The following is a 25053-nucleotide window of genomic DNA, read 5'->3' as shown; positions in this document are numbered from 1 at the left end:
CCATTACATTCATCACATGTTATGGTTGGGGGGCATGTCCCCATCTATTTAATTAAGATGAAAGGAACGATTTTATTTTTAGTTTTCAAAGTTGATATTACTAAGCCAATTTTCATTTCAATTTCTTTTATATTGGATTTTAGATGAATTATTAACGTGGAACTGATATGTTTACTATAGATTTTCTTTTTTTAAAAAAAATAATAATAATCCAAATATAGGATAATAATGTGATGAATAAATCGATTTAATATTTATACCATAAAACAACACTTAACTGTATTATTTAATCAAGACTAGGTTGGTGTTATATGGGTGGCAGTTGGATAGTTTTAGGTGTATTTGAATTGCTGCTAAAACAACTAGTAACGATAATGTGCGACGTGCTATTGATTTTTTTTATAGATATTTTCATAAATTAAAAAATTAAGATACCGAAAATTATTTTTATTTTTTAAAAAAAATCAACAATATTTTTTTCCTGAAACTATCCAAAAATTTTAAACATGTAAATACATAATAATTTTAATTGGATTGTCAACTAATTGATTTTACTTCCATCTATGTTAATCAAATAATTTAAATTATATTAATTTAATAAAAAATTTAATTAACTTTGGTATGGTCATTTGCGAAATGACAGTATACCTCCAAGGTCTCTTTATCTTAAATACCGTAAATTATATATGGTATGTGTTCTACAACCCAAGCCTAGGTAGCTATGGTAGGCTAGGCAACACATGACTGAGGATGACAGCTTGATTGATGCTCCTTGATACGATTAACGAAAGGCAATCAGGGAATTCCTTTTACCGTCCGATCAACGAGACACGTGAAGTTGGAAACAGATTCATGTGATCATCAACTGGCATTTGATCTGCTGCTGAGAGCTCTTAAAGGTGTGCTTGAGATTTTGACTCCAATCCAGGCCGTTCATTTCTTGATTGCTGCTGCTGAGTTGCATTCGAGGCTTCATGACTGGGGCAAGAAGAAGGACGACAGAGCACACCGCAACCACCACTGAGAAGGATGATACATCATTATAAGATACTATCCTAGATGTTATTTGCTTACAAAAAGCTTGCACCTGTTTTCTTGATTTTTTCAATCAATTACTCGGATTAATTTCCATTGAAGGTCATATAGGTGCACCGACGAAGCTAGGGGAGGGCAACAAAACAGAGGAAACCCAACAGAATAAGGTGGCAGCGTTGCCCTTGATCAGAAAATGGAACGAAATCTGATCGAAAAAGCCCAAACCATGAAGTTGAATTTCTGCAGCGATCAAACGACAAAGTCGCAGCAAATAGCAAAGTGGGAGCCATTGGATCTTCAGAAACACCAGCACAACAAGCACAGTAAGAATCACCATAACTCTTTCCCAGGAGAAGTGTCACCATAGGAGCACAGAACAAGCTTAATCTTGTCCACAACTTTCTGACATGGAAGATCAATCCTATTAATGGTCCTCCTCTAACCACTCATACATCACATGCATGCTCCTCTAATATTCCATGACAACCTCAACGTGATGTAAGGAGGCAATACCAGACTAACATACAATAACCACTAAAATTTGATGCTGCACAAAAATACTCGTTTCCAATGGTTTGATAAACAGAAATGCTTGAATATTCAATCTAATCCTATCATTCAAGTCATACGAAACTTGGTTTTGAACCCAACTTATGTGAAACCTCTACAGAACGATGGATGCTAGGAATCATTAACTTAGTGGCTGTAATCACTGCCCTTTGCTGTGTTCTGAACTAGCAATACGTTCAATAGAATATATCAATACAAGAGAAAATAAAGAGACATCTCAACTACGTATTCCATTGACCATGGTTTACCAACATTCCATTTTGAAATGCTTTTATCAAAGATCAATGAAGTTCACTGTCAACATCTATCATTTCTATTCAGAGACATCCACAGATGTTAGAACTTCAAGTAGATTTTGATTTTTTTTTCAACATCTTGTATATATCTGAATATAGCAATCCGTTTACCCATTTAAACTAGGTATAACTCCCCAAAATTCTGGTTTGTACATACAAGTAGTGAAATTGCTAACTGGTTATACCCAGGAACCACTATTTTTTTCGTTTGATTTCTTTTTTGCATAGACCAATCCAATCTGTACATTCAAAGAATAATAATAATAATAATAATAATAAGCTAAGTAATTCACCTCATTATCTGCTTGTACTTGCATTTGGTATTCTGATTTTCTCATAAGCTTTCAAATTCTCCAGACAGAAGCTCTCTAAAGTCTCAAAAACAGGAGGCAGACTAATTCTCAAGCAATCTGAGGCAGCATCATTGGCTAGTTTAATAGCTTCTTGATGTGTCGCTTTTTGTTCATCTAACATCTCCTGCATCGCGACTATAACATCTTTCTCAAATTGATCCTCTAAATCCTTCAAAAGTTGTTCAGTTTTAATTCTCTGTCGGTGTTCTTCTTCTCGCTTCTCCTGTAAATGGTGTAAGCTCGAGGCAAAACCATGAATGGCCTTGTACACTCCATCTTCTGAAATATCCTGAATTGCGTTGTGCCAATCATTACAAACAATGAAAATGGCAGGAGCTCCTATCCGGTTTGGAGACAATCGATCAGCTTCATCTAGAGTTTTCAACTCCTCAGATATGTACCCCAGAAGCCAATTGTTCAACAATGACACAAAAGCTTTCTGGGTTTTAATATAGTGACTAAAGCGTGCAGCCCATTTCCAAGTTTCTTTCTCTAGGTTTTTAGTAGCCTTTAAGCGTGAACCTTTGCGGGTGTGCATCCCAGCTATATGCACATATGTTTCAGCATTTTTAATAGCTTGTAATTGCTTTTTGTGGCACTTGATTATGAGCTTCCACATTCTTGACAATCTGCACAGAAATTCATTATATTATGAGTCACAAAGGTATATAAAGCAAACCGTATTAAACTGAGAAATCATTTTATGATCTGAGCTGCATTTAAAGACAGTCCATGCCTCGTTAAATAAAGCCATTTAGAAAGAAATTGTTTTTTCATTTCATTACAATCTTTGCAATCCCTGTCAGTACTTCATCCTCAGAAGTCTAAAATGACAACACTCATCAGGCCATCAATAAAATTTCACCTAATGCTATGATTAGCGTGATTGTAGCAGAAAAGAAAGTGAAATACCCGATAATCAATTCATTCACTTGGGCTTGCAGCTCTTCATCTCTTATTTTGTGAATCCTGATCGATATTGCCTCAATTGCACTGACAGGAACTTTAATTTTTGAAAGCAGACTTTTGACAGAAGCTTGTGTCCTATCAATCTGACTGGACTCGGCACCTCTATCATCTAGCCTTTTTAGCCTCCTCCACTCTTTATCATAAGAAACACGGAGTTTTTCCTCAAGCTGACATCAGTGAAACAGGTAAACAAATTAGATTCAATCCCAGCCATAACCACTTCAAAAATAACAATATGATTTCAGACTATTTTTCAGATATTTCGACCAAAAATTGTCAACGAGTGGAAGTATATGAAAAAATGCAGTGCAAAGCATAATAAACAGAAATATCCTAACTATTCATCAGGGACCCTAAAATTTTGTAAGAATAATAAAACTTATAGTCTGTTGAGTTTACATGATTGTAGTGATGTAGAATACAAACATTCTATTACATTATTTGACAAGGCACAAAGCAGGATAGGAACATGTTCTTCAATGCATACATCATTTTCATGGTTTTATATAGCATTTACAATGTTTCAAAAGCTATTTACTTGATTTCTAATGCACTCATGTCCACCATAGCATTACACAAGCCATTGTAAGTGACATCTAGAAACAGAACAGTAAACAATAACGTTAAGAATGAAGGAACAACTCATGCCTGACTTCCATGTTGTGAGAATACTTCATACTTTGGCCGAGTCCTAAATAGCCTTTCATAAAAGCAACAAAACAGCACATAAGATGGATATTTTGAATCAGAAAACAGTAGAAGTAGAGCTAGTCCCATGGGCCAAAACAAATGCCTAGTCAAACTATTTAGAACTTGCCTCTTTTTTTCCCCTGAGAATCCAAAACTATTTCAAACTTCCAAAAAACGAAATGGAAATAAGTATTTGCTAATGGTGAATCTTCCACCACCCCACCCCATAGACACTTACAACTAAGGATATCCACATGCAGGAGGATCAAAATCTCATAAGGAAATTGCATTAATTTCACACTGCACAGTAGATAAACATGACCCAAGAAACAAAAAGTTAATATCACATATTTGTGTATGAAGTAGAAATTCAGTAAATATATATATTCAGAACTCATGCATTGTGCATAATTTGGTTGGTGACACAAATTCACTGACACAAATCGACCAAAAACTAAGGGATCAGAACCATAAACAAGGAAAATACACTGGCTGAAATAAATAAAGACAGAAGCATCATCGAAGAATAACATTTTTTGTCAAATAAATCTTAGCTTTTCTTTGTATGATTAAGTGAGCCATTTCCTGCAGACAGGACACTTTCATACTGTACTAATGCATTGGTGAAGTGAGTACGAAACTTGTGAATGTTTAAGGATGTTCTTATCTTAGGCCTATAGAAACACTGGCTTTCATATTTTGCAAGCAAATGAAAAAAAAAATATTCATTTTTCCTTGTAAACTTCCAATTATGAAGAATTTAGATGCCATACCTTAACCTCCTCGTAGATTTTCTTCTCCCATACATGCAGCTTCTCCAAAGTGGATGACAGGTGATCGGATTTTCTATCAACATCCTTATAATTTTCACACACAACTTTGGCTGACTTCATTTTCTTGGCAGCAGATCTACTTGAGTGAACAAAAGCTGGGTGCTGTGAAGACATTGCAAAAGGAACTGCCAAACTTACAAGCCGAGAGGCAAATACTGCAAGGCAACAAGTGATCATAAAACAGGTCAAGCTTCTTTTTCTTTCAGAAATTAACTTAATCAAACAAAATCAAGAGACAAATTTCGTTGAAAAATTGAACAGCACAACATGTCCATATCAAAGGAAACCAACACAGGACCTATGAAAATTCATGTAAAACAGTTGATAGGAATGGTATCTGGTCAATTTGACAAAAGTTGATGCAGGATTATTCTGAACAAATGAAAAGACTAACTAATGTAACAACTCATACCTTTAAATTTGGCACCCGTAGTCTGATAAGGCAGCTTGCCTGCCTCAAGCAATATGGAAACCTCTTGTCCATAGTTGAAAGAAGTCTCAAATGCATTCTTGATTTCATTTACTGCTTGCTGAAGACCCCATGGACTATGGATATCTGTTTCGGGACATTCACCATTGCAGGTGAATGACCGGGCCTCCTCTGAACTCTCACCTTCCTCCATTGCTTTCTCTTGTTCTATTTTGATCAATCCACGGGAGATGGAACATGCCATGGCATTTTCTTCAACAGTGTCAGGCGTGTTTTTAGATTCCTTTTCTTGTTCTGACTGTACGTGATCATAATTCTTTGGGTCAGCACCGGTGTCTCCACTTGTATCTTTCTCTGATGATTTCTTCTTGTATCTTTTTTTCCTTAATATACTTTGATCAGTATCATCTTCCAAATCAGGGATCCCCTCTTTCTCCCTGGTTTTTCTTACTTCAGAATCATCACTCTCAGCTCTGTCACCAATTATATTCTCCTGAGAATAGTAATTATAGTAATGATAGACATCGTCAACCTCGGTGTTAAATGGATTGAATCTCCAAGCAAAACCTGCAGGTTCAGGAGAAGAGGTGGCAGCAGGAGCGCTCTCTTCTTCAGGATTAGCAGCATGGACAGGAGGGGACCAAAACTCATAATAATACGGAAAGTCCATTGGATTTTTAGCAGATTCCCAATTTCCATTAGGAGCATATGTGACATTGTTTTTCGTAGTATCCATTGTAGCATCCAAAGGAACTTTTTTGTTTTCTTGAGGATACCTCATATCAACAATTGGAACATATACATCGTCATTGTCAAGATCAGGGTATCTATGTCTGGAATCAGCAGGAACACTAGAAGACATATTTCCCATATGTCCACTTGAATTCGCCCCTGCTTGAAAATCTTTCTCTGACCCAGAAGACTCTCCTGAAAAATGCAAGTGTTCATTAACAGAATCAGTTACTGACTCCAAACCTGAGGAAGAAAATTTCAAATGCGAATCCTCATCAGAGCAATCACAAGAGAAATCAGAAATAATCTCTAAATCTTCCTCTAAAAATCGATGAAGCGCATTTCCCATGTCTAAAAAAGATTGCACATACATAATGTGAGCTGAAATTAATTCATAACGACAATCAACAGCAGCCTTAATCAATTCCTTCCTTTCTTTACAAAGACTCACCAGCTCTAACCTATCCACCTTAGACATTCCAACACCCATATCCTCAAAACACAATAAAAACCCTAAATTCTTAACCTTAAACCCACAACACAGCAAAACTTGAGAGACACGAAATCCTAAAAAGTTTTTTTTTCTTTAGACTTATGAGAGAAACCCAATTTAGCAATCTCAACACTGAAAGGAATCCCAACTCAACAATCAGAAAAAAAGGAAATCCGTTGGAAGCGCAGTAATTAATAATATTTATTTATATATGTTTTAAGAAGGGAATCCGTGTGAAATCAGGAAGGTGAGTAAATGCAACTGCTATGTATTTGCGGATTTGTAGTGATACGAAAATTATGATAAAAGATTTTATATTTGAGAAGTAAGAGCTATTCCTATGCAAAATAGGAAACATATAAACACAAAATCGGAAACAAAGAAACCCATAAAAAAGGTAAAGAGTTTGCAAACTGGCCCATCATTAATATGTTTCTTGATTGCCAATTTTTCTAGCTGGAGCATATTTTCGATGTTGAATGATTTTTATAAGAACCCATCTCTTGTTTTGCATAATTTTTTTTTCCCTTCTTGATTTACATTGGATTGGACCTTTCTATTAGACTCTCATCTTGCTTTCCCCTTTGAAGTTTTTCTCTTCTTCTTCATTGGGAGGCCCAACGGGTGTTGGATCATGCCAATTACCACAAGAGTAGCTTCTTCAAATTCTTAAAATATCCAAGAACAAATTTCAATAAACCTTTTCCTCTCAAATTAATGTACTCTCTCTGGACCATCTTTTAAATTTTGAATAAGAAAATCCAGTTTTATTAACAACAAATGCCTACACCCTTTAAATGTTTGTTCCTTTTCTTCCGGCACCAATTATAAACACCAGTTAAACACCGTGAGAATGAAATTTTAAAGCCCAACAATAAGCAAATCAGCACCTACAAGTTCCTTCTAACAGCAAGCATTACCCAGCTGAAAGAGATTAAAAAAACCCAGAATGTGAAATCACTAGATATTAGTAAAAATGAAAAAAAGAAGCCAGCCCAGATCAGAAATCAGAAAATTAGAAAATGGGTCACTTACTCTTCTATTCCCATCCCATCAGTATTAACGAGGACAAACTTGTCCTTGCTGTGAGAACCAGCAAAGAGTTGTCGACCCCAGGAGGTCATCTTCTTCGAAAATTAAAAACTAAAGGCCCAACTCAAAACTGAGTCAACTCGTTCATCCCTCACCTGTACCAAATTTGAGCTTTTGGTCCATTAGTCCCTGTTTGGAACCGAGTAGAAACAGTGTTTTTTAAAATTTTTATTTTTTTAAAACATTATTTTTTTATTTTTTAAATCATTTTAATATGCTGATATCAAAAATAATTTTTAATAAATAAAAAAAATTATTTTAATATATTTTTAAACAAAAAAATACTTTAAATCACAATTGCTATCACAATTTCTAACAAACTTATGAGTTCATTTTGTGTTGTTCATGAAACCTTGGCCTGTGAGGTGCTATTTTATAAATTGGATAATATTAATTGGTCTTGATTAAATTTGACTAGATAATACTGGATAAATAATTATTTTGTTTTGTGTTCGGTGTATTTTAGATTTGACTGGATAATTTGTTTTATTTTGTATTTAGTGGACACTAGACGAGACTCGACTGGCCCGAGGTCTAGAACAGTCCAAGTTTAAGAACAAAGAGGATGTTTGAGAGTGAGTTCCAACCTGTTTTTTTTTTTTTTGTCAAAATTTGATTTCTTTTAATTAAATTAATTTTTTTAGTATTTTTGGATCGTTTTAATATGTTATTATCAAAAATAAATTTTTAAAAATAAAAAAAAATATTATTTTGATATTTTTCCAAGCAAAAATCACTTTGAAAATACAATCGTCTTCACACTTCCAAACACCCTCAAAATATAGAAAAGATTGATCTGACTTGACCCAGTTAAAAAACTTAGGTCAACTTGCAACCTTGACAACCCAAGATAAAAGATAAAATATAGATAAAAAATCAATTATATATATATATATATATGTATATATATATATATATATGTATATATATATATATATATATGTATGTATGTATGTATGGGTCAAAACAAGGTTGTTTTAATTTTTATTTTTAATTTGGGTGCTAACCCTCCAGACCTATGACTCGGGCTTTATCTCGAGTCAGTTTTTAAAACTATGATCATAATAATTTTTATTTTTACATTACTTTGGGTTAGCTCAGGTTAACCATCTTGATCAATGACTTAAGCCTTATCCTGAGTCGATCTCTTAGTTGAATTTTTAAACTATAATAATTTTTATTTTTATCCTTACATTAACTCGAGTCAATGAACAACCCGGTCCATGACCCGAGTTTGACATCGGGTCAACCCCTTGAGTAGAGTTTTAAAACTATAATAATAACTATTTTTATTCTTATATTGACCCGGGTCAATGGTCAACCTGACCTGTGACCTGGGCCTGGCCCCGGGTTGACTCCAAGTCGAGTTTTAAAACTATGATAATAATCAGTTTTATCTTTACGTTGACCCGAGTCAATGATCAACCTGATTCGTGACTCGGACCTGACCCCGAGTCAAGTTTTAAAATTATGATAATATATACTTTTATTCTTATGTTAATCCGAGTTAATGGTCAACTTGATCCATGACCTAGACCTAACCTCAGTCGACTCCCGAGTTGAATTTTAAAACTATGATAATAAATACTTTTATCTTTATGTTAATCTAGATCAATGGTCAACCTGGCTCGTGACCCGGGCTTGACTCCAGGCCAATCCTAGACGGGGTGTTAAAACTATAATGATAATTATTTTTATCATTATGTTGACTGGGTCAATAGATAACCCGATCTGTGACTCGGGCCTTACCCCGGTTGACCCCCGAGTTGAATTTTAAAATAATGATATTAACTATTTGTATCTTTACGTTGACTCAGGTCAATAGTCAATCCGTAACCAGGTCTTATCTTGAATCGATTCATAACTAAATTTTAAAATTATAATAATAATTTTTTATTTTTATATTAATCCAAATTAACTCCGGATTTAAACAAGTTTATCTTATTTCTGTTAGTGTAACAAAAAAATTTCATTAGAATAGCTGGGCAAAAATTAATTTTTATATTATTTAAAGATACACCAAATAATTTCATAAAAAAAATATCTTAATTAGTTCATCATTGCTGTACATGGCAAACATTATCTGTATATATGATGGGCTGTTCTTGGAGGTCAAAAACTCAAAATTGTTTCGATCCATTTCTATTAATTAATTAATATATCTTTGGGACTCCCTTTTACATACAGGAATATTGTTTTCTTGAAAATAAAAATGGAAGAAAACCTATAATATGCAAATTTAAATTCTAGAAAGTTCACGTGTCTGTTGATGGATTTGAAAAATTTAACTTAAAAAAATTATTATTATTTATTTTATTTTTTAATATTAAATTGATTGAAAATTGAGTTTTATAATTTTATTTATTTTATTTTTTTATGAGATTATCATAATTTTAAAAAGAAGTCTCGATATTGATTTGCTGCTCGAATATGTGATCATCTATTTGTGTTATAATATAGTTAAATAAACAATAATTTAAAAAAAAACAAGTTATCAATCGCAATGGAGTTCATTACCCGATTTTTGGGTTTGATGTATTGATCCAGGTTACTCAATTCAAAGGTTTGACGAGTTTACCTATCAAACCTAATATTTTTTTTAAGTTTTTGGTCTTTTATTTTTTCTAATTGTTTTTTATATTTCACTCTGCTTCAAAATTGGATTGGTTGTAAAATAAAATTTATGGTTTATTTTTGTTTATTTTCTATAGGGTTATCATGATCTCAAATAAATATTTTTTTTTAGGGTTGATGCTTGATTTTGAAAGCATTATTTTTATCATAAAATAAAATAAAAATAATTTACAAAAACAACAAAGTTATTATACTCATTGAAGCCCATGACTCAGATCGTATGGTGACTGAGGTCGATCTAATCTAACATTATCTCAATATTAAAAAAAATTATTATCTTTAAGTTTTTTAAAAGTTATTTTATGTTCTTACTAGGAATCTAAGTTGTTTTTGAACCCATTAAGTTGAATGATTCATTTTGGGTCAGCTTCTATGTAATTTAATTCGAAACTTGAACTAGACAAGAAGTCGGGTTAACAAGTTTCAAGATCGAACAGCTTGATTGGATTTAATAATATTGCCAAAAAAAAAATCTTTATTCTCTTAACAATATAATTATGGGTACTGGAGTGCTAATAAATGTACTAATATTCTATATATGATATCATCTTACAATTTAAGTCAGTTAGTCAAAATTGATTACAAATTGTAAAAATACAAAGCAAAATCTGATTTTTTTTTGCTGATTTATGGAATTCATAAAGGATCATGGTTATTAAACTTAAACCACTCTTAGTAAATTGGCTCGTTGACATGTTAATCTAAAGTCTAGTTAAGGTTAGGTTATTAAAAAAATTTCCTGACACAATTCACATCAATAATTACGGTCCAATTATCTTAGACTTCTTTCCCACATCAGCACATCACAAAGTGATATGCATGTATTGCACGTAAAAAAGGATAATTATACTTCTAAGAAACTATATGCTAATATAATCGAAAGTTTGCATAGCTTGTAAAATTAAATACCTCTAAGAAACTATATGCTAATATAACAAGAATATTATACTTAATTAATCAGTGACAAATGATAATTTAAACATTTAGAATCTTTATTATATAGATAATATAATAACAAAATATTATTGCTTCCAATAACAAAACTTGACTTTAAGCAAATAATTTCCATCTAAACATCTAATTTCTAACTCGAGGATGCGATGTACTAGCAATATAATTATATAAAATATAGAAATTATATAAAAATAAAATTTATACTTTTATGATAACAAATAAAATAAATATCATTTAAATTCAACCCAATAATATATTCACTGACTCATTAAATGAAATACTTATAATAGACACATTAAATCAATTTTAAATATCATTATGCCGCTCCAGAACTAGCAACTTCTCCATACTTTCTCAAGTCATCTATTTTTCAGTATATTATTTATGATATTCGGGAAAGAAGAAAAAAATCTTCCAATACATCCATTTAAATAGGATGTTATTTTCATTAACCAGGAAATAATCTGGTAACTCGCCCATTCAACAGAGCATTATTTTCCTTTCTTTTATTTCATAATTTTCACACGAATTACAAATTAAAAGGGAATTTATCATAAAATATTAAATAAATAAATAAATAACTTATTACGAGGTGTTTAACATCTACTTAGTGTTTGTGAGCGTGAAGGAGCCCCCCTGCTGTTGATTCGGTCCTGAGACCTATTCTGCAACAACAAACAATTCAACATGTCATTTATCATTTATAACTAAATGATAAAAATCTCATTTCATCAATTTTTGTTGTGTCATACATTCTACATTCTTTTCAACTTAAAGGTCCACCTCTATCTCATCGGTTTCATTTTGAATCGGCATGACTTAATACTATATACACATTTCTTGAATAGGCTTGATATTATTATTATTTTTTTAGCAAAATTCTTATTCATTCTTTCCATTAACATCTATAACTTATGATTTCCAACAATTTACAGACAATTCCATTAAATTCTTCAATTTCCTAATTTTGTTTTGGCCCAAACTAATAGTTTAAAGGGGAGGAGGTTTTTTTTCTTTCATTCTTCAATTAAATACTTATCTAATTATAATTCATACTTTCTAACATGGTTAAATCATAATTTGCATCATTTCAAAGATTAATACCCTAAATCCTTAATTTCACATAATCATGGCAATATAATTTCTTCATCAAAACACACAATTATAACAATTAATCACTTGGAATACATTCTTTAACTTACTTGGATAAAAATTCAAAAGATAGATACAAGAGATATTCAAATTCTCTTTTACTCTCTTTTCCTTTAATCCTAGCTTTGAATCTCTTTCTTCAAAACAACCTCAGGCATCAATTCACATTCCTTAATTGCTTAACTAGTTTTAATAAATCTTTTTACACTTCTCTCTCTATTTTTGTATGCAATTAGTAAGAAAACAAGTGGAAAAATCACATAAATTCCCCCCTCTCTTTTGGTTTCTAGCCATCGGCTAAGAGAAGAAAAATTGGGTATTTATAAAGTCCAATCTTTTAAATTTTATACATTAACCCCTTCGTTTAGCCTTTTTCAAAATCACCCCCATCCTTTTCTTTTTAATAAATTTATGCTTTATCACTTTTCTTTTGTTTAATTTCATCCCTCTCAAATACTTAATTATTTACTTTATCTTATTATTATTATTATTATTTTATTTTGTTTTCTTTTTGGTTAGGTTAGACTATAACCAGGTTTTTACATTTTTCTCCTCTCCAATTAGAAAATTTCATCTCTGAAATTTAAATCTCACACTCGAGTTTAAAAAACAATCCGGGATATTTTTTTTTTTTTTTATTTTTTTTTTCAAATCACCTTTTCAACTTAAGAGTTTCTTCGTAGCACTTTCATCATCGGAATTCTCTTACTCCTATGTAATAAATAATTTTTTTTTTTTTTTACAGTCCTGAAAATATCTTATTCTCTTAACTCTTGCTGACCATTTATTTTCTTAAAAATACTTTTGATTTTTCTTAACCCCGAATGTACCATTCAACAATTTAAATCCTTAGAGAATAAAGTACACAGTGAGAGTTTAGAAGAAACCAATCAACCAATCGAGTTTTTGAAAGGACAACAGTCAACAAAAGTCAGTAAGACCAAGCTAGAGGCTTCACAATTGGAAGGACTAATATATAATTGTTTTTTAAAATAGGGACTAAAGTATAATTTATCCTTAAAGTCAGTTTAGTATTATAGTGACCGTTGCTACTAATATAAAAATATAATATTTTTCTTTAATTTTTTTTAAATACTTTTAAAATAATAATAAAAAGAATTTGCTTACAAGGATAATTCTAGAACGCGTGAAAAGGGTTAAGACGAGTGGAAGACAGGCACAGAGAATCCGTGGTGACATCCTCTACCAACTCTCCAGCATAAAGCAAGCCACAGTCACAGAGACGGAGATCAGAAGTGAGTTTTTAACTTCCAGACGCTCCTCCACTTACAATGCTTGCCAAATTGTAAATCAAAGATCCATCGATCCATTTGGAGTTGCACCTGATGCCATTCTTGTCTTACTACTACTCACTTCCCTTTAAGCCAAAATCAAGAAAAAGGTACTTTTGTTCTTTTAAGTTCTTTGCTTCTTGGCCACTTTTTCATGTGTTAAGTTATGAATTCATCAACTTAGCTTATCCGGTTCACGCTTGGATTTTGTGGTTTGGCTATGTAGAATTATGGGTTGATATCGAATGCTTGAGTTTATTAACGGTTATTGGGTTGTTTTTCCATTTCTGAACTGAACGTGTCTATCTCAATTTTTCCCATTTGGAAATCTAGTATTTCTTTTATCCTGGCCAGTTCAGTTCTTCATTTTTCATGAATCCATCATTGATCTGCTTACTTGGATTGTTGAATGCGTGAATTGCCTGAAATTTTACGTTGTTATTGGTGTTAATTCTCGTGGAAGTGTAAGAATTGGTCTAGGTAGGAAGCTAGATTTTTTAGTGACAATCAAGAGGAGAAAGATTATTTCTTGTTTGCTTGTGTTTATAGTATTCAGATCTTGGATATCCCAAAACCAGCACGTGGTAAAATTCTTCTTGTCTCACTGTACTTCATCGCCCATTCACATGCATCAGGGAGCTGTGAAGGTCTTTTTTCTTTTTGTTTTGTCCGTGAAAGAACCGCTTTTAGCTTGTGTTATGCGTAAACTCCTGTCATGTTATTTGTATTCTTGTAATTCTTTGTTCTGTTCTACTACTCGATCTGCCAAATGCCTTGTCTTATTCATTTGCTCTTCACTGTTGTTTTCCCTCATTGATGCATAATGATTGTGTCATGAAGATTTTATCATGTCTCTATTCTGATCAGAATTATTTTGCAGTTTCCAGTAATACACTATGGCTGAATTGGGAGCATGGTGGTAAAGAGATAGGAAGGCATTCTCTATGCCTATACATGTGGAAAGGGTTGCATCTCACAACACAGTCCATTGCCTTAAGATTATGCTAAAAGACTGTGTTGTCTTCAATTTAAATTTGCAATGGAGAAGTTGGCTATGGACATGAGTAAATGTAAATTAATACAACAGTCCAAACTATGAAGTTGTTTTAAATGCAAGCCTCAAGTTAACATGATGAGTAAGGAAAATGTATCACAACCAATCAGCAGTGGAGTCAGGAATGATGGTCACTCACCTAGTGAGAGTGAAGATTTAGGGACTGGCTCACGTTGCAGTCTAGATGCAGGTATAGCAACTTGTCGTGTGTGCCAATGTGCTGAATCTGACAAAAGGGGAGATGTTGCTTTGGGGTTTTTGGGCATTGTCCCTCCATTGCAAGAAGCACGCAAAAGTAGTGGTGCAGTAAAACCTGAAAGCAAAGAAGTCCCCTTGAATGCTGAAGCTGATCGGTTCCATAGCAAAAATACTGGAAGAGAATCGGGGCTGGTTGAGTTCTTTAGCCCTGAAGGGGAGGTTTTCATTTGTAATACAGATACAGATTTAGAATTGGGTTCATGCCACCAACAAGACTTGTTAATTGAACTTGGCTGCTCTTGCAAAAGTGATCTTGCCCTGGTACACTATGCATGTGCTCTCAAGTGGTTTGTCAATCATGGATCCACTGTCTGTGAAATCTGTGGACATGTTGCAATAAATATCAGGACTTCAGACTTTAAAAAGGTTATGGTTGCTTTGAAGGATTATGAAGCATTGAGGGAAAGGACTGCCACTGGAGACCCTAATCCTGCTCAGGTGCATGCCAGTGCAGGTGTTGATCCTGATGCTGTTGCTGCTGTTAGAAGGCAACGGCTAAGTGAAATTTCGTTGTGGTTTTGTCCCCACAATAATAACACCAATAATTATAATAATAATTCTGCTGCAGTTTCACAGGTTGTTTCTGAACAACCCCTGAATACTGTCACAGAAGATATTGTCCCTGCTGATAATCGTGCAACTAAATGGGCTGTGGAAGGTACAGGGATTTTGCTTGCAACAGGGCTACTCACTGTTACTCTAGCATGGCTTATTGCTCCCCGTGTTGGAAAGGTATGGTGAGTTCAACCTAATTGGAGTAAACTAAGATACGTATGCATGGAATTGTTTTGCTATTTTCCCAAGTTGCAATTCCAGTTGAACATATATTGTTACTGGGTCATCTTATGTGCCACTGTTTCTACAAACAAGAAAATTTCATGAGTGTCTATGCCAATACTATACCAACATGGCAAGTGATAAAGTAGCAAGCACATCACAGTGAAACACATTAATTATTGAATAAACCAAATTAACATGTTTTCTTGTATTGTTGCATGTTGTTTGGCTGTGCATGTATAAAACTCTGTTTCCAATAGAAACAAGTCTAATGGCCTTCTAGGTGGCCCAAACAAAACAAATTAGACACATGGAGTCTGGTCGCACCTTGAACCAGACCTTTAGACCACATTTGGAGTTCTACAACCCAAAGTTTGAGGTACTGGGTGGATTAGCCCATAATCCATATAAAGACCACCCTTTCAATGTCTGACATCCTGAGTGTCATAACTAGAACGTGTTAAGAGTTCTTTTAGCCACCTCCTGTTGTGTGATGACTGACAATGGCAGATACATCTTCTAATGTTTTTCTGAACTTGGAGTCTTTGACTGCTTTGGCTACTGTGATTTTGACTTCACATCAAAAAGAATAAAACCAAGAATGTCCGAGGATAAATTATTACATATGAGTTTTTAGTTTCCATTCTTGTACATGCATTTGTGCATGTGTGTCTTTGCAATTTATCTACATACATGTTCACACACATGTATCTCCTCAATTCACTTGGTTATGCTGTATGAGGCTTGAACATTAGTTTGTCTGTCTAGCCAACCCTTTGATCTTGTTGTTCTCAGAAGTTATGTTTTTTTTTTGGGGAAACCTGAGTCTTTGAGACCTGAGCTTTAATCAGTTATAATTCTGTCATCATGGAGACTTTTTGTAATTTTTTTATATAACTTTTGCTTGGTCAGAATCCCTTAGAAGGTTTTGATATGTGTACTCGTAACTGTGTGGAGTTAACTTTTTGTCTTGTTTCTATTTGGTTTATAATTCTATTTGTGATGTCAGTTGTGCCATGCTTCTGAGTTCTGATGCTTCACAAGGTGAATATTTTTATGCTGGTCAGTCTTCTATGCTTATATAAATTCTTTAGTTGGAAGGTTGGGAATGTTCTCAACTGCATTGCCTATTTGGCATAATGTTTGTGAACTGATCAATGACACACAACAAGTGTTGATGGTGGTATTCCCTAGAATTTGAGATTTATCAAAGTTAATCATAGGTGGTTGCTGGATGGTGGGGGGGATGACACCATGAAAACAAGGGATCTGGATTAATAGTGAACCTTCCGAACTGTTTTAATGGGCTAGGGTCAGATGGAAGGGCATAGAGAAGATGCACTTTAGGCTTTAGGGGCATGCTACTAACGCTGAGTTTTTGAGTGCTTTTGGGGACAGATTATCCTTTGAAGGATATCTGGTGCCCTTGGGCTTCCTAAGTATAGCTTCTTTCTTTAGGACTGCAACTGGTTAGAGGATTTGGCTTCTTATGGATGAATGAATAGGAAAACCATTCTTGCTATCAGTAAATGGGGTGGAGTGTTGGTGAATTTTTGAATGCATTTATTGTCTAGCTACTTTGGATTTGGTGCTTTGTGTTTCCTATTCAAGGTGTGTTGGATCTTTTCAAATCAGTTGTGCTGTTGTCTGGCTGGCATGGATGCTGGTAGTTGGAATAATTGGCTTCTTTAGCCAACTGACACTTTGTGTCATATTTGGTGCTTGTGAGCAAAATGGCACTCTCGGACATTATAAGAGGACGGATTATTTCTTGATGCACTCTGAACCTGTTTGGTGTAATGATTCTTGGTTCATCTGGAGCTGTACTTTTAAACATTTTCATGGTTTGCTATTTACTATGCCTGCTCATTCTATTAGTGCCAACCCCCTGCTCACTTACACACACACACACACACACACACACACACACACACACACACGTTCATTTTTGAAAGATTATTGCTTGGATTTTGCAGGCTAGGAATTTTTAGTTAGTTTTGCATGCTGCACTATATAGTAAAGTAGAATATAGCTCCAAGCTTTCTCTTTGATGCTATGAAAATGAAATCCAGAAAATCATGCTGGAGCCTTTTATACAATATTTATTTATTTTTGCTGGTGTTAAGACTGATGAAATTCTGATGTAGCACTTTGGGCGAAAGTGAACTCTATCAAAGAGATGAAATTACTGACAGAAGTAACTTTGATACTAATTAATAGAAGAGCTTTGGAGATCCTTGTTTGAGCATTGACCTGCTGCCAATTCTCTCCCATCTTTAGTCCTTATTGCTTATTTCTCTTTCTTGTCTAGCTATTAAATGAATCACAATAACTTGAGCTTTGCTATAGGAAGTTTTGCGAAGGATGTATGCTGTGAAACATTGTCATCATTCACATACACCATATGAAATTCCAATGGTTAAGGCATATCCAAATTGGTAGCATAACTCTTCTTTGAAAGGGAGGTAGTCAGTCCAAACTCGTCCTCCCTAAAACTGTTAAATTATATATATAAAGAAAAAAACAAAGTGATGGTGCAAATCTTCTATTCTTACTATTATTCATTTGAGAGGAATTGGTAGTTAGGTGCACAGATGATTCACTTAGCATTTTGGAGATATTTTATTGTCTAATTTGTTTGTTGCTCCGGATTCTTTTATGTATGCCTCTGCATGTTATTCCATGCTAGTTGGTTGCAAAAGAATGCTAATGACTTTAGCTACCTGAATTCTGTGTTTTATTATGCAACTTATTCAGCTCTTGTCTCCAGAAAACTGCCAAAAGTGGTCTTCATATTCTCCTTGGAGGCATTTGTGCTCTAACAGTTGTGATCTTCTTTCGCTTTGTAAGTAACTTCTTTCTCTTAGTCTTTCTGACTCTGTATTTCAGCATAACTGCTTTTGATCTATGGATGCATATGCATATTTGTGTTGTGACCTAAGTACCTTGGTAGACGGTAGGTATCATGATCCTCAGGTTTCCACAGAAACCTGTGATTATAGAATGGTGCTCTTCTGTTCAATATAACTATTTCGATAGATAGTGTTGATACACCTGGCTGAGTGAAATCTTAATTTGGTTGATGAAGTGGTGCTGGCAAATGATTCGAGGAAAAGTAAATGTAGATTTCTGATTTTCGAAGTTGCACCATTGGAACATTGTAGTCTTTTTTGTCCTAATATATCTTTATTTAGATCAATCGGTTGCTGCTTCTGTGTTTTTATAATTTTGGGGAAATTTCTGTACATTCTGAAAAGTAAAAGCTGGTCCTGGTTTCTCGTTTATGGTATGTTCTTTAATGGTCATAACTTGTGGCCTTTGTTGTGTATTTTAGAGTCAAAGTACTGAAGGGTGTATTTAGAAGAAGTCTAACAGAAAGATATACAAATTGTTAGTTTCTGTCCAATTATAAATATAGAGAATTCCAGCAGCTTTATGCCCGTTGTGAGGCTATAATTCCCTTCTTCCTTCTTTGTGATGGTTTAGAACAAAACATTAGCTTGAAATTTAAATTCTCTGGAATTCTCTGCCTGCAAGTAATGAGGTTTTTCTTTTTTGAACAATAGGAAACCATTTTAAGAAATTAGGTTTTGTAGCATGTTTTCGGCAGTGATTGAATGTCAAGGCTGCGTAAATGCTTGGTGTATGGCAATGTTGGGAATATTACTGATCGTAGTGCCAACACGTGATTTGCATAGCAGGAGAGCTGACTTAATTTGCTTGTGCTCATTAAAATCTGTGCTCATTTTCCATTTCTTTGATTTTTTTGAATCTCTTACAGAAACAAATTTTGCAAAATTTAGAATTGTGTAAAGCAAAACATTGAAGGAAATTTGGTGCATGTTGGTTCTGAATTCTGATACATAAATGAAACTGGGCTGATGTTTATGCTTTTACAACTTGCAGATTGTGCTCACCAGAATCAAATATGGACCTGCTCGCTACTGGGCTATCTTATTTGTCTTCTGGTTTCTTGTGTTTGGTATATGGGCGTCACGGACACATGATGCTCATACTACATAGTTTCTCGGAGATCATAAATGCATGTAAACTTCTTTCTTCCCCCCTTTCGTTTCTTTTTTTTTTCCACTCTTTTATATTTGGTTTCACCAAATGGTAAAATTTGATCAGCGGCTTTGAAGAACTTCATTATGATGCATTTGTTCTGTAATTCATGTGAATAGACAAGACCATTGCTCGGGATAGAATGCTTTTAGCAGGAACTGCCATTTTAGAGTAAAATGATTTTTATCTGATTGTTTTCATTTGTTTATTGGTTGTTAAAACTTGTTCTGAGAAATCTTTACATCATGGGATTTGAGGACAAAGATTTATTTGACCCGAGATTCAGCTTCCTCAACTTCAGCCTTTCATGGATGATGTTTTAATCTCTCAAATGGATTTGCAAACTGTGTTTGGTACTCAGGCGGTTTGTGTCCAGAATTTATGTGCAGTAGACCTCTAGTAATCCCCACTTGATTGTCACAATTGAGTGTTTTGTTCTTTTGTTGAGATGGATATTTAACTTTAATTAAACACAAAAACAATAGCTAGTGCCATGATATCTATCCAAAGCAAAAGCATGTTTTAGTTTGATTGCTATCAGATGAGTAAATTCCATTTACAAAAATGTAACTGGTAATTTTATCTCACAGCACTGGTTATTAGTGATAGTAAGCCATGACAGGAGGCAAGAGCTTTTCTGCCAATGCCCTTATTTCCCTTGTGGCCTTCTGGTGTCCTTGTAAACTACCTGTGGAAGTATTGAGGAGACCTCGACCTCCAAGACTTTTATTTGATTCCTAATGAAATAAAAGTGATGGAATTATTTGGAACCAAAATTGTCGGTTTAATGACATATTTTACTCCTTTTTTTTTTACAAACCAAAATAATTAAGAAAAAAATAATACTTATCAACATATCGTTTTAATTTTTTAGAGACAGACAACATCATTTCAACATCATTTTTTAGAGACAGACAGACAAGGCTGAATTGCCTTTTATTTTTATATATATAAAACAAAAACTCTAATTATTTTATCAATAAAATATTTTAAATTATTTCAAAACAATGTTGTTTATAGCATTCTGTGTAAAATAAATTTAAAAAAATAAAAATATATTATTTTAATATATTTTCAAAAAAAAAATATTTTAAAAAATAATTATTACCACAATAAAAAATTATAATTATCAAAATTTGTCCATTATTCTTTATTACATAGCTTAATTTGCTTATTAAATTAGTAGTTAAGATCTTGTTTTGCCATAGCCCTAACAATTTAAGGGCAAATCACGCTTTAAAAGAAAGTGTTAAGTGATGGATTGAATAGCTTTTTTTTAATTTGTTTTAAATTATTTTTTTAATGTTCTTAAATTCTTTTGATAGGCTAATGTTAAAAAAATTAAAAATATTATTTTAATACATTTTTAAATAATAAATACTTAAAAAAACAATATTTAACAAATGATCCAGCACATATCTCCATGATCGACAAACATCATGACAACATCATGACATGGTGAAATTAGCAGTAATAATAATAATAATAAGGCAATATTTTTTTTCTTTTTTCCTGTCAAGTGCAGTAGTTTTTTCCATCATAATAAACTGTGGCACAAAAATAAAAAAAAGTAGGAGATTTTGTTAGTTATTGTACTTCAAAGTCCTATGAACAAATAGCCTCCATCCCTTCATGCAATTTATGACTCCATTACAGGCTCCCTCTCTCTCCACCCTGTCCACCACCTGTAACATGCGTAGTCATTCAGTCATCAATCTTCAATGTCAGCATACAATTTACCACAAGAGATAAACACAAACTCAAGCAATATGTTTGCATGAAAGGGCCACCTGAGATTCCAGTTCCATGACAGATTGATTTACATATACATGACATGCAAAGCCAAGAATGGAGACATCAAGCTAGAAGCTCTTTACGTGATGACTACCTGATTATTAGCAGTACTATAACATTGTGGCTTCAATGAAAAGCTCTTTATGCAAATCACTGAATCAATCAGACTGCAAGTAGACATAAAACCCACACCAAAGTTCATGGCTCCGCATACAAGGTATCGATGAAAAAGCTCGTCATTTTCAATCTTCACGTCGATTGATTCTTTATTATTGTCTATAAAAACTAGAAATAGTATTAATATGAGAAACACAGGGAAGTAGTAGCGTAAAAGGATCAGGCAACCCTTCCATATTATGATTTTATCTTGAATCAACAATTTGCCAACCCACACCCTACCCTTGTGTTGTTTGATTGTTACCAACAAGAACCACACCATTCTTCTCTTCCATTATTCCGAGGAACACTTCTCCTGATGACACACCCTCCTTGTCTGCAAATAAATGACATATCAACAGATGTTTTTCTCCAGGGAACAATTTCATCCACTCCATTATGGACACTCTTTAGTTTTCTTATAACATCAAGCACACTAGCAAACGAGCCAGGGGTTGTCTAACTCTCACAGTTGTAACTAGGAAGACCATAGCTGTGAGCACTTGTTTTGGGGATAATCAAGTGTTTACAGTTTACTTGCAATTGCTTAACAAAGTTAAAATATACCAGATACTGAACCTGCTTCATACTAACTTCCCCAAATAAATTTATGATAAGCCCTGAAGAAAGATGCTTCTCTCTGGATTCTAATATATGTCACGGAACAAATGGCATCAGAATCCCTTTTCTTTTCCTGGTAACTGCTAAAATTTCCTCATTTTCAGAGCTATAAAAAGAACTAGTAATGAGAATTTCAGAATAACATTCCATAAAGCCTAGCATCTTTGATTTATTGTTTCCTACTGGCATCAACCATGGTCTAAGAAACTGATTATTACTTTCTAAATATTATGAATGATAACTTCAGAACTCATCAAGTTTCCTTTTGGCTTCAAGCATTCAAGTACAGCCACGTTCATGCTTATAATGTTTCTATCATGTACATCCATCTGTCCCAAAAGGGTACTAGCATCAATCACAAGAGTGAGTGGATGCTTCAAAATTCCTGCAGAATTAAATTCACACATCTAATAATAACAAGCCAACCTTGTCCTCTGTATACCAAACCTCCGAATAAGTAAAAACTCAGTCCCTTCTCGTCGCCTATTCCAATCCCACTTTTACTCGTGTTAAGAAAAAATAAAAAAATTCCATTTCAGTTCGGTCAGACACGACAGGATAGCTGCCATCATCTAAAATGATGCAGCACCAACAAAATTCGAGGAGAATCTGAACCTATATTGGACAAGATACTGTAAATAGATTCATATAGCCGACGCCAACAATTTGGGATCAAGATTTAGTTTACGTTTTCCGTTTTCCCCCGCCCAACTAAATTGATAAATTTCCCATGTCTCGGTTTGAACTTTGAATTTGAGACACCCATTTAGGCTGTGAGTACTAATCCAATGACATGTCTAGAGCTCATTCAATGGCTTCAATGAGCGAAGTATACATGAATAAAATGTCTTTCTAAGCACTCATTTTGGAAGATACTACTCCAACACAATTGATTCAGCATTCCTGCTATTCCATGCCTAGGTATAATGTCACATTCTCCCTGGCCTAAAACACAATCTAGTCCAAAGCAAATTTCATTAAAAGTAGTCAAATTTGTAAAACCTGTTAGATTAACAATCCTAAAATCAAGATCATCATTTTCCATTCGACACACATTTAAATTTCAAGAAAATCAATATAAAATAGATTTACCCAAAAATCTCCACCAACCCATAACATAACATAAAACCCCCTTAACAATTAGCACGCAGCAGACAATATACACAAAGAAAAGAGAAAATTAAAAAGAAAACGAGTCCAATTTAAAAAGAGTAAATTAAAAAGAAAACGAGTCCAAATAATAAGGTAAGAACATACCCGGTTATGAAAGGTAGAAGATATCATCAGTCATGAGAAGTATGTAATGCAAGATCCTCAAAGGAGTATTTCTAAAATCCAAAGCAGGCAACCTCAATTCCCTTATCCTACACTCCCCGCCATTTCCTCGTGACACCACATAAACAGGCTTTGAGTCCACTTTCCTAAACAAATACACCATCTTGCTGCCTCCAATTCCATCACTTGGTGTGTTATTTTCCTTGGTCTTGAAAAGAGTCCATCCAACACCAGCTAAAGCCCTTGAAAATTTATCCATGGAATCAATTCTATCACCAGTTAACCTCCAAAACAAAGAAAATGAACAACAATCCCAGTTACTATCATAAAGACTGTCGCTTTCATATCCACCCATAACTTTATTGGTGTGTTTTGAGTTGATAAACGCAAGCTTGAACAACCCTTTTGAGAGTGAAACAAATGAGCGAAGATGGGTTAAAGAAGAAGAGTAAAGTGAAGGGAATGGTAAAGGAATGGCATTGTTTGGTAAATGCAACAAAGATGATGTTGATGTCCATGATAACGATACTGATGATGTACATGGAGTTGATGTCGATGTCGATGGTGATGTACATGATGATGGGTATGAGAAAATAATGTGAGAAAGAGATGGTGTTGGATATAAGTCCATGCCCATGTCTCTTGCAATCTTGGTTAGTCTGTATGTATCTGTAACAAGTTCTTTATTTGGCAAGAACAGAAGTAGTGGGGTCTTTGTCTTCGTCTTCGTCTTCGTCTTCGTCTTGGCTCTCGTTTTTGTTGTGTCTGTATTATTGTCGCTGCTGGTGTGGGTGTAGCTGGTGTTGATATCTTTGTGATGGTGATGGTGGGAAAGGAGAGGAGGAGGGTTGTTGATGGTTTCTCCTAAGACCAGAGAGCGTACCAGCTTTAGTGGGAGCATCTTTGCTTTGCTTTGCTTTGCTTTCATTCTTCTCTTACCTTGCCTTACCTTAACTGACCACTTGTGTTAAAGCATCTTCTCACAGTGAAGGGTGGTGTGTCTTCTCGGTCTTCTGTCCAAAAAGAGTACACAATGGGCCCGTCGTCATTTTGACTACAAGTTAAACCATCCAAATTCCGTTCATCCATCCGAGTGATTTTTTTGACTTGGAATTGGTTCTTCTCCAGAGGAAATCATTGAGAAAGATATATAAATAACTATTTTCCCCAGCCAAAGCAATATATGGTAAGGTGGTCTTTGCAATGTTATTGAAGCATCATCCTTTCCAGGTTAAGTTATCAATATGAAAATTTAACTGGAATCATAGTACAAATAAATACATATAAATATCTATTTGTTATCCAATAAATAGTAAATATAATAAAAGCTCTCACATGTGAAGATCTGTTGTCAATTCCTAGTTATCAACTTATCAAACATGGAGTTGGAGCCCAGTGGCCTAAGCAACGTGCAGGGAATTGATTTCTCGTATTTTTAAACTTCCATTTCACCCCTCCCATGGTCTTGCTGTTGGGCTATTCACTTGGGTGATGCATGCCCAATGAATAAAATTTTATTCTAATATCT

The 25053-nt window shown here is 34.0% G+C and overlaps 3 protein-coding genes across 10 annotated transcripts; 1 reads left to right on the top strand and 2 right to left on the bottom strand.

Annotated features, from left to right (window-relative positions):
* Nucleotides 1–717: 717 nt before the first annotated feature.
* Nucleotides 718–7598, bottom strand: LOC7479172 (nitrate regulatory gene2 protein). 2 transcript variants are annotated; one of them, XM_052452805.1, is made up of 5 exons: nt 7437–7598; nt 5159–6103; nt 4687–4901; nt 3167–3390; nt 718–2883 (listed from the first exon to the last, which is right to left on the bottom strand). In XM_052452805.1, the coding sequence occupies exons 2-5, from the start codon at nt 6045–6047 to the stop codon at nt 2199–2201; spliced, it is 2013 nt and encodes a 670-aa protein (XP_052308765.1). In that variant the 5' UTR covers nt 6048–6103; nt 7437–7598; the 3' UTR covers nt 718–2198. The 2 variants fall into 2 exon arrangements, with proteins under 2 accessions (XP_052308765.1, XP_002306282.4); XM_002306246.4 differs by lacking the exon at nt 7437–7598 and having other exon boundaries at nt 5159–6549.
* Nucleotides 7599–13367: 5769 nt separating this feature from the next.
* On the top strand, nt 13368–19879 carry LOC7455177 (uncharacterized). 4 transcript variants are annotated; one of them, XM_024601563.2, is made up of 4 exons: nt 13368–13635; nt 14406–15569; nt 18372–18459; nt 19521–19879. In XM_024601563.2, exons 2-4 carry the CDS (start codon nt 14655–14657, stop codon nt 19619–19621), a joined length of 1104 nt encoding a protein of 367 aa, XP_024457331.1. In that variant the 5' UTR covers nt 13368–13635; nt 14406–14654; the 3' UTR covers nt 19622–19879. The 4 variants fall into 4 exon arrangements, with proteins under 4 accessions (XP_024457331.1, XP_052308994.1, XP_002307061.3 ...); XM_002307025.4 differs by having other exon boundaries at nt 13369–13635; nt 18385–18459; XM_052453033.1 differs by having other exon boundaries at nt 13387–13489; nt 18385–18459.
* Nucleotides 19880–21135: 1256 nt separating this feature from the next.
* On the bottom strand, nt 21136–24673 carry LOC7479171 (uncharacterized). 4 transcript variants are annotated; one of them, XR_002981821.2, is made up of 4 exons: nt 23508–24673; nt 21873–21966; nt 21568–21749; nt 21136–21364 (listed from the first exon to the last, which is right to left on the bottom strand). XR_002981821.2 is itself a non-coding variant. In XM_024601068.2 (3 exons), exons 1-3 carry the CDS (start codon nt 21910–21912, stop codon nt 21263–21265), a joined length of 324 nt encoding a protein of 107 aa, XP_024456836.1. In that variant the 5' UTR covers nt 21913–21962; the 3' UTR covers nt 21136–21262. The 4 variants fall into 4 exon arrangements, 2 of the variants coding, with proteins under 2 accessions (XP_024456836.1, XP_002306281.2); XR_002981820.2 differs by having other exon boundaries at nt 21568–21966; XM_024601068.2 differs by lacking the exon at nt 23508–24673 and having other exon boundaries at nt 21873–21962.
* Nucleotides 24674–25053: the final 380 nt, after the last annotated feature.

Source organism: Populus trichocarpa, chromosome 5 (assembly GCF_000002775.5).
Source record: "Populus trichocarpa isolate Nisqually-1 chromosome 5, P.trichocarpa_v4.1, whole genome shotgun sequence".
NCBI classification, from domain to species: Eukaryota; Viridiplantae; Streptophyta; class Magnoliopsida; order Malpighiales; family Salicaceae; genus Populus; species Populus trichocarpa.
Note: the sequence above shows the minus strand (reverse complement) of the source record. Positions and strands in the feature narration are given on the sequence as shown.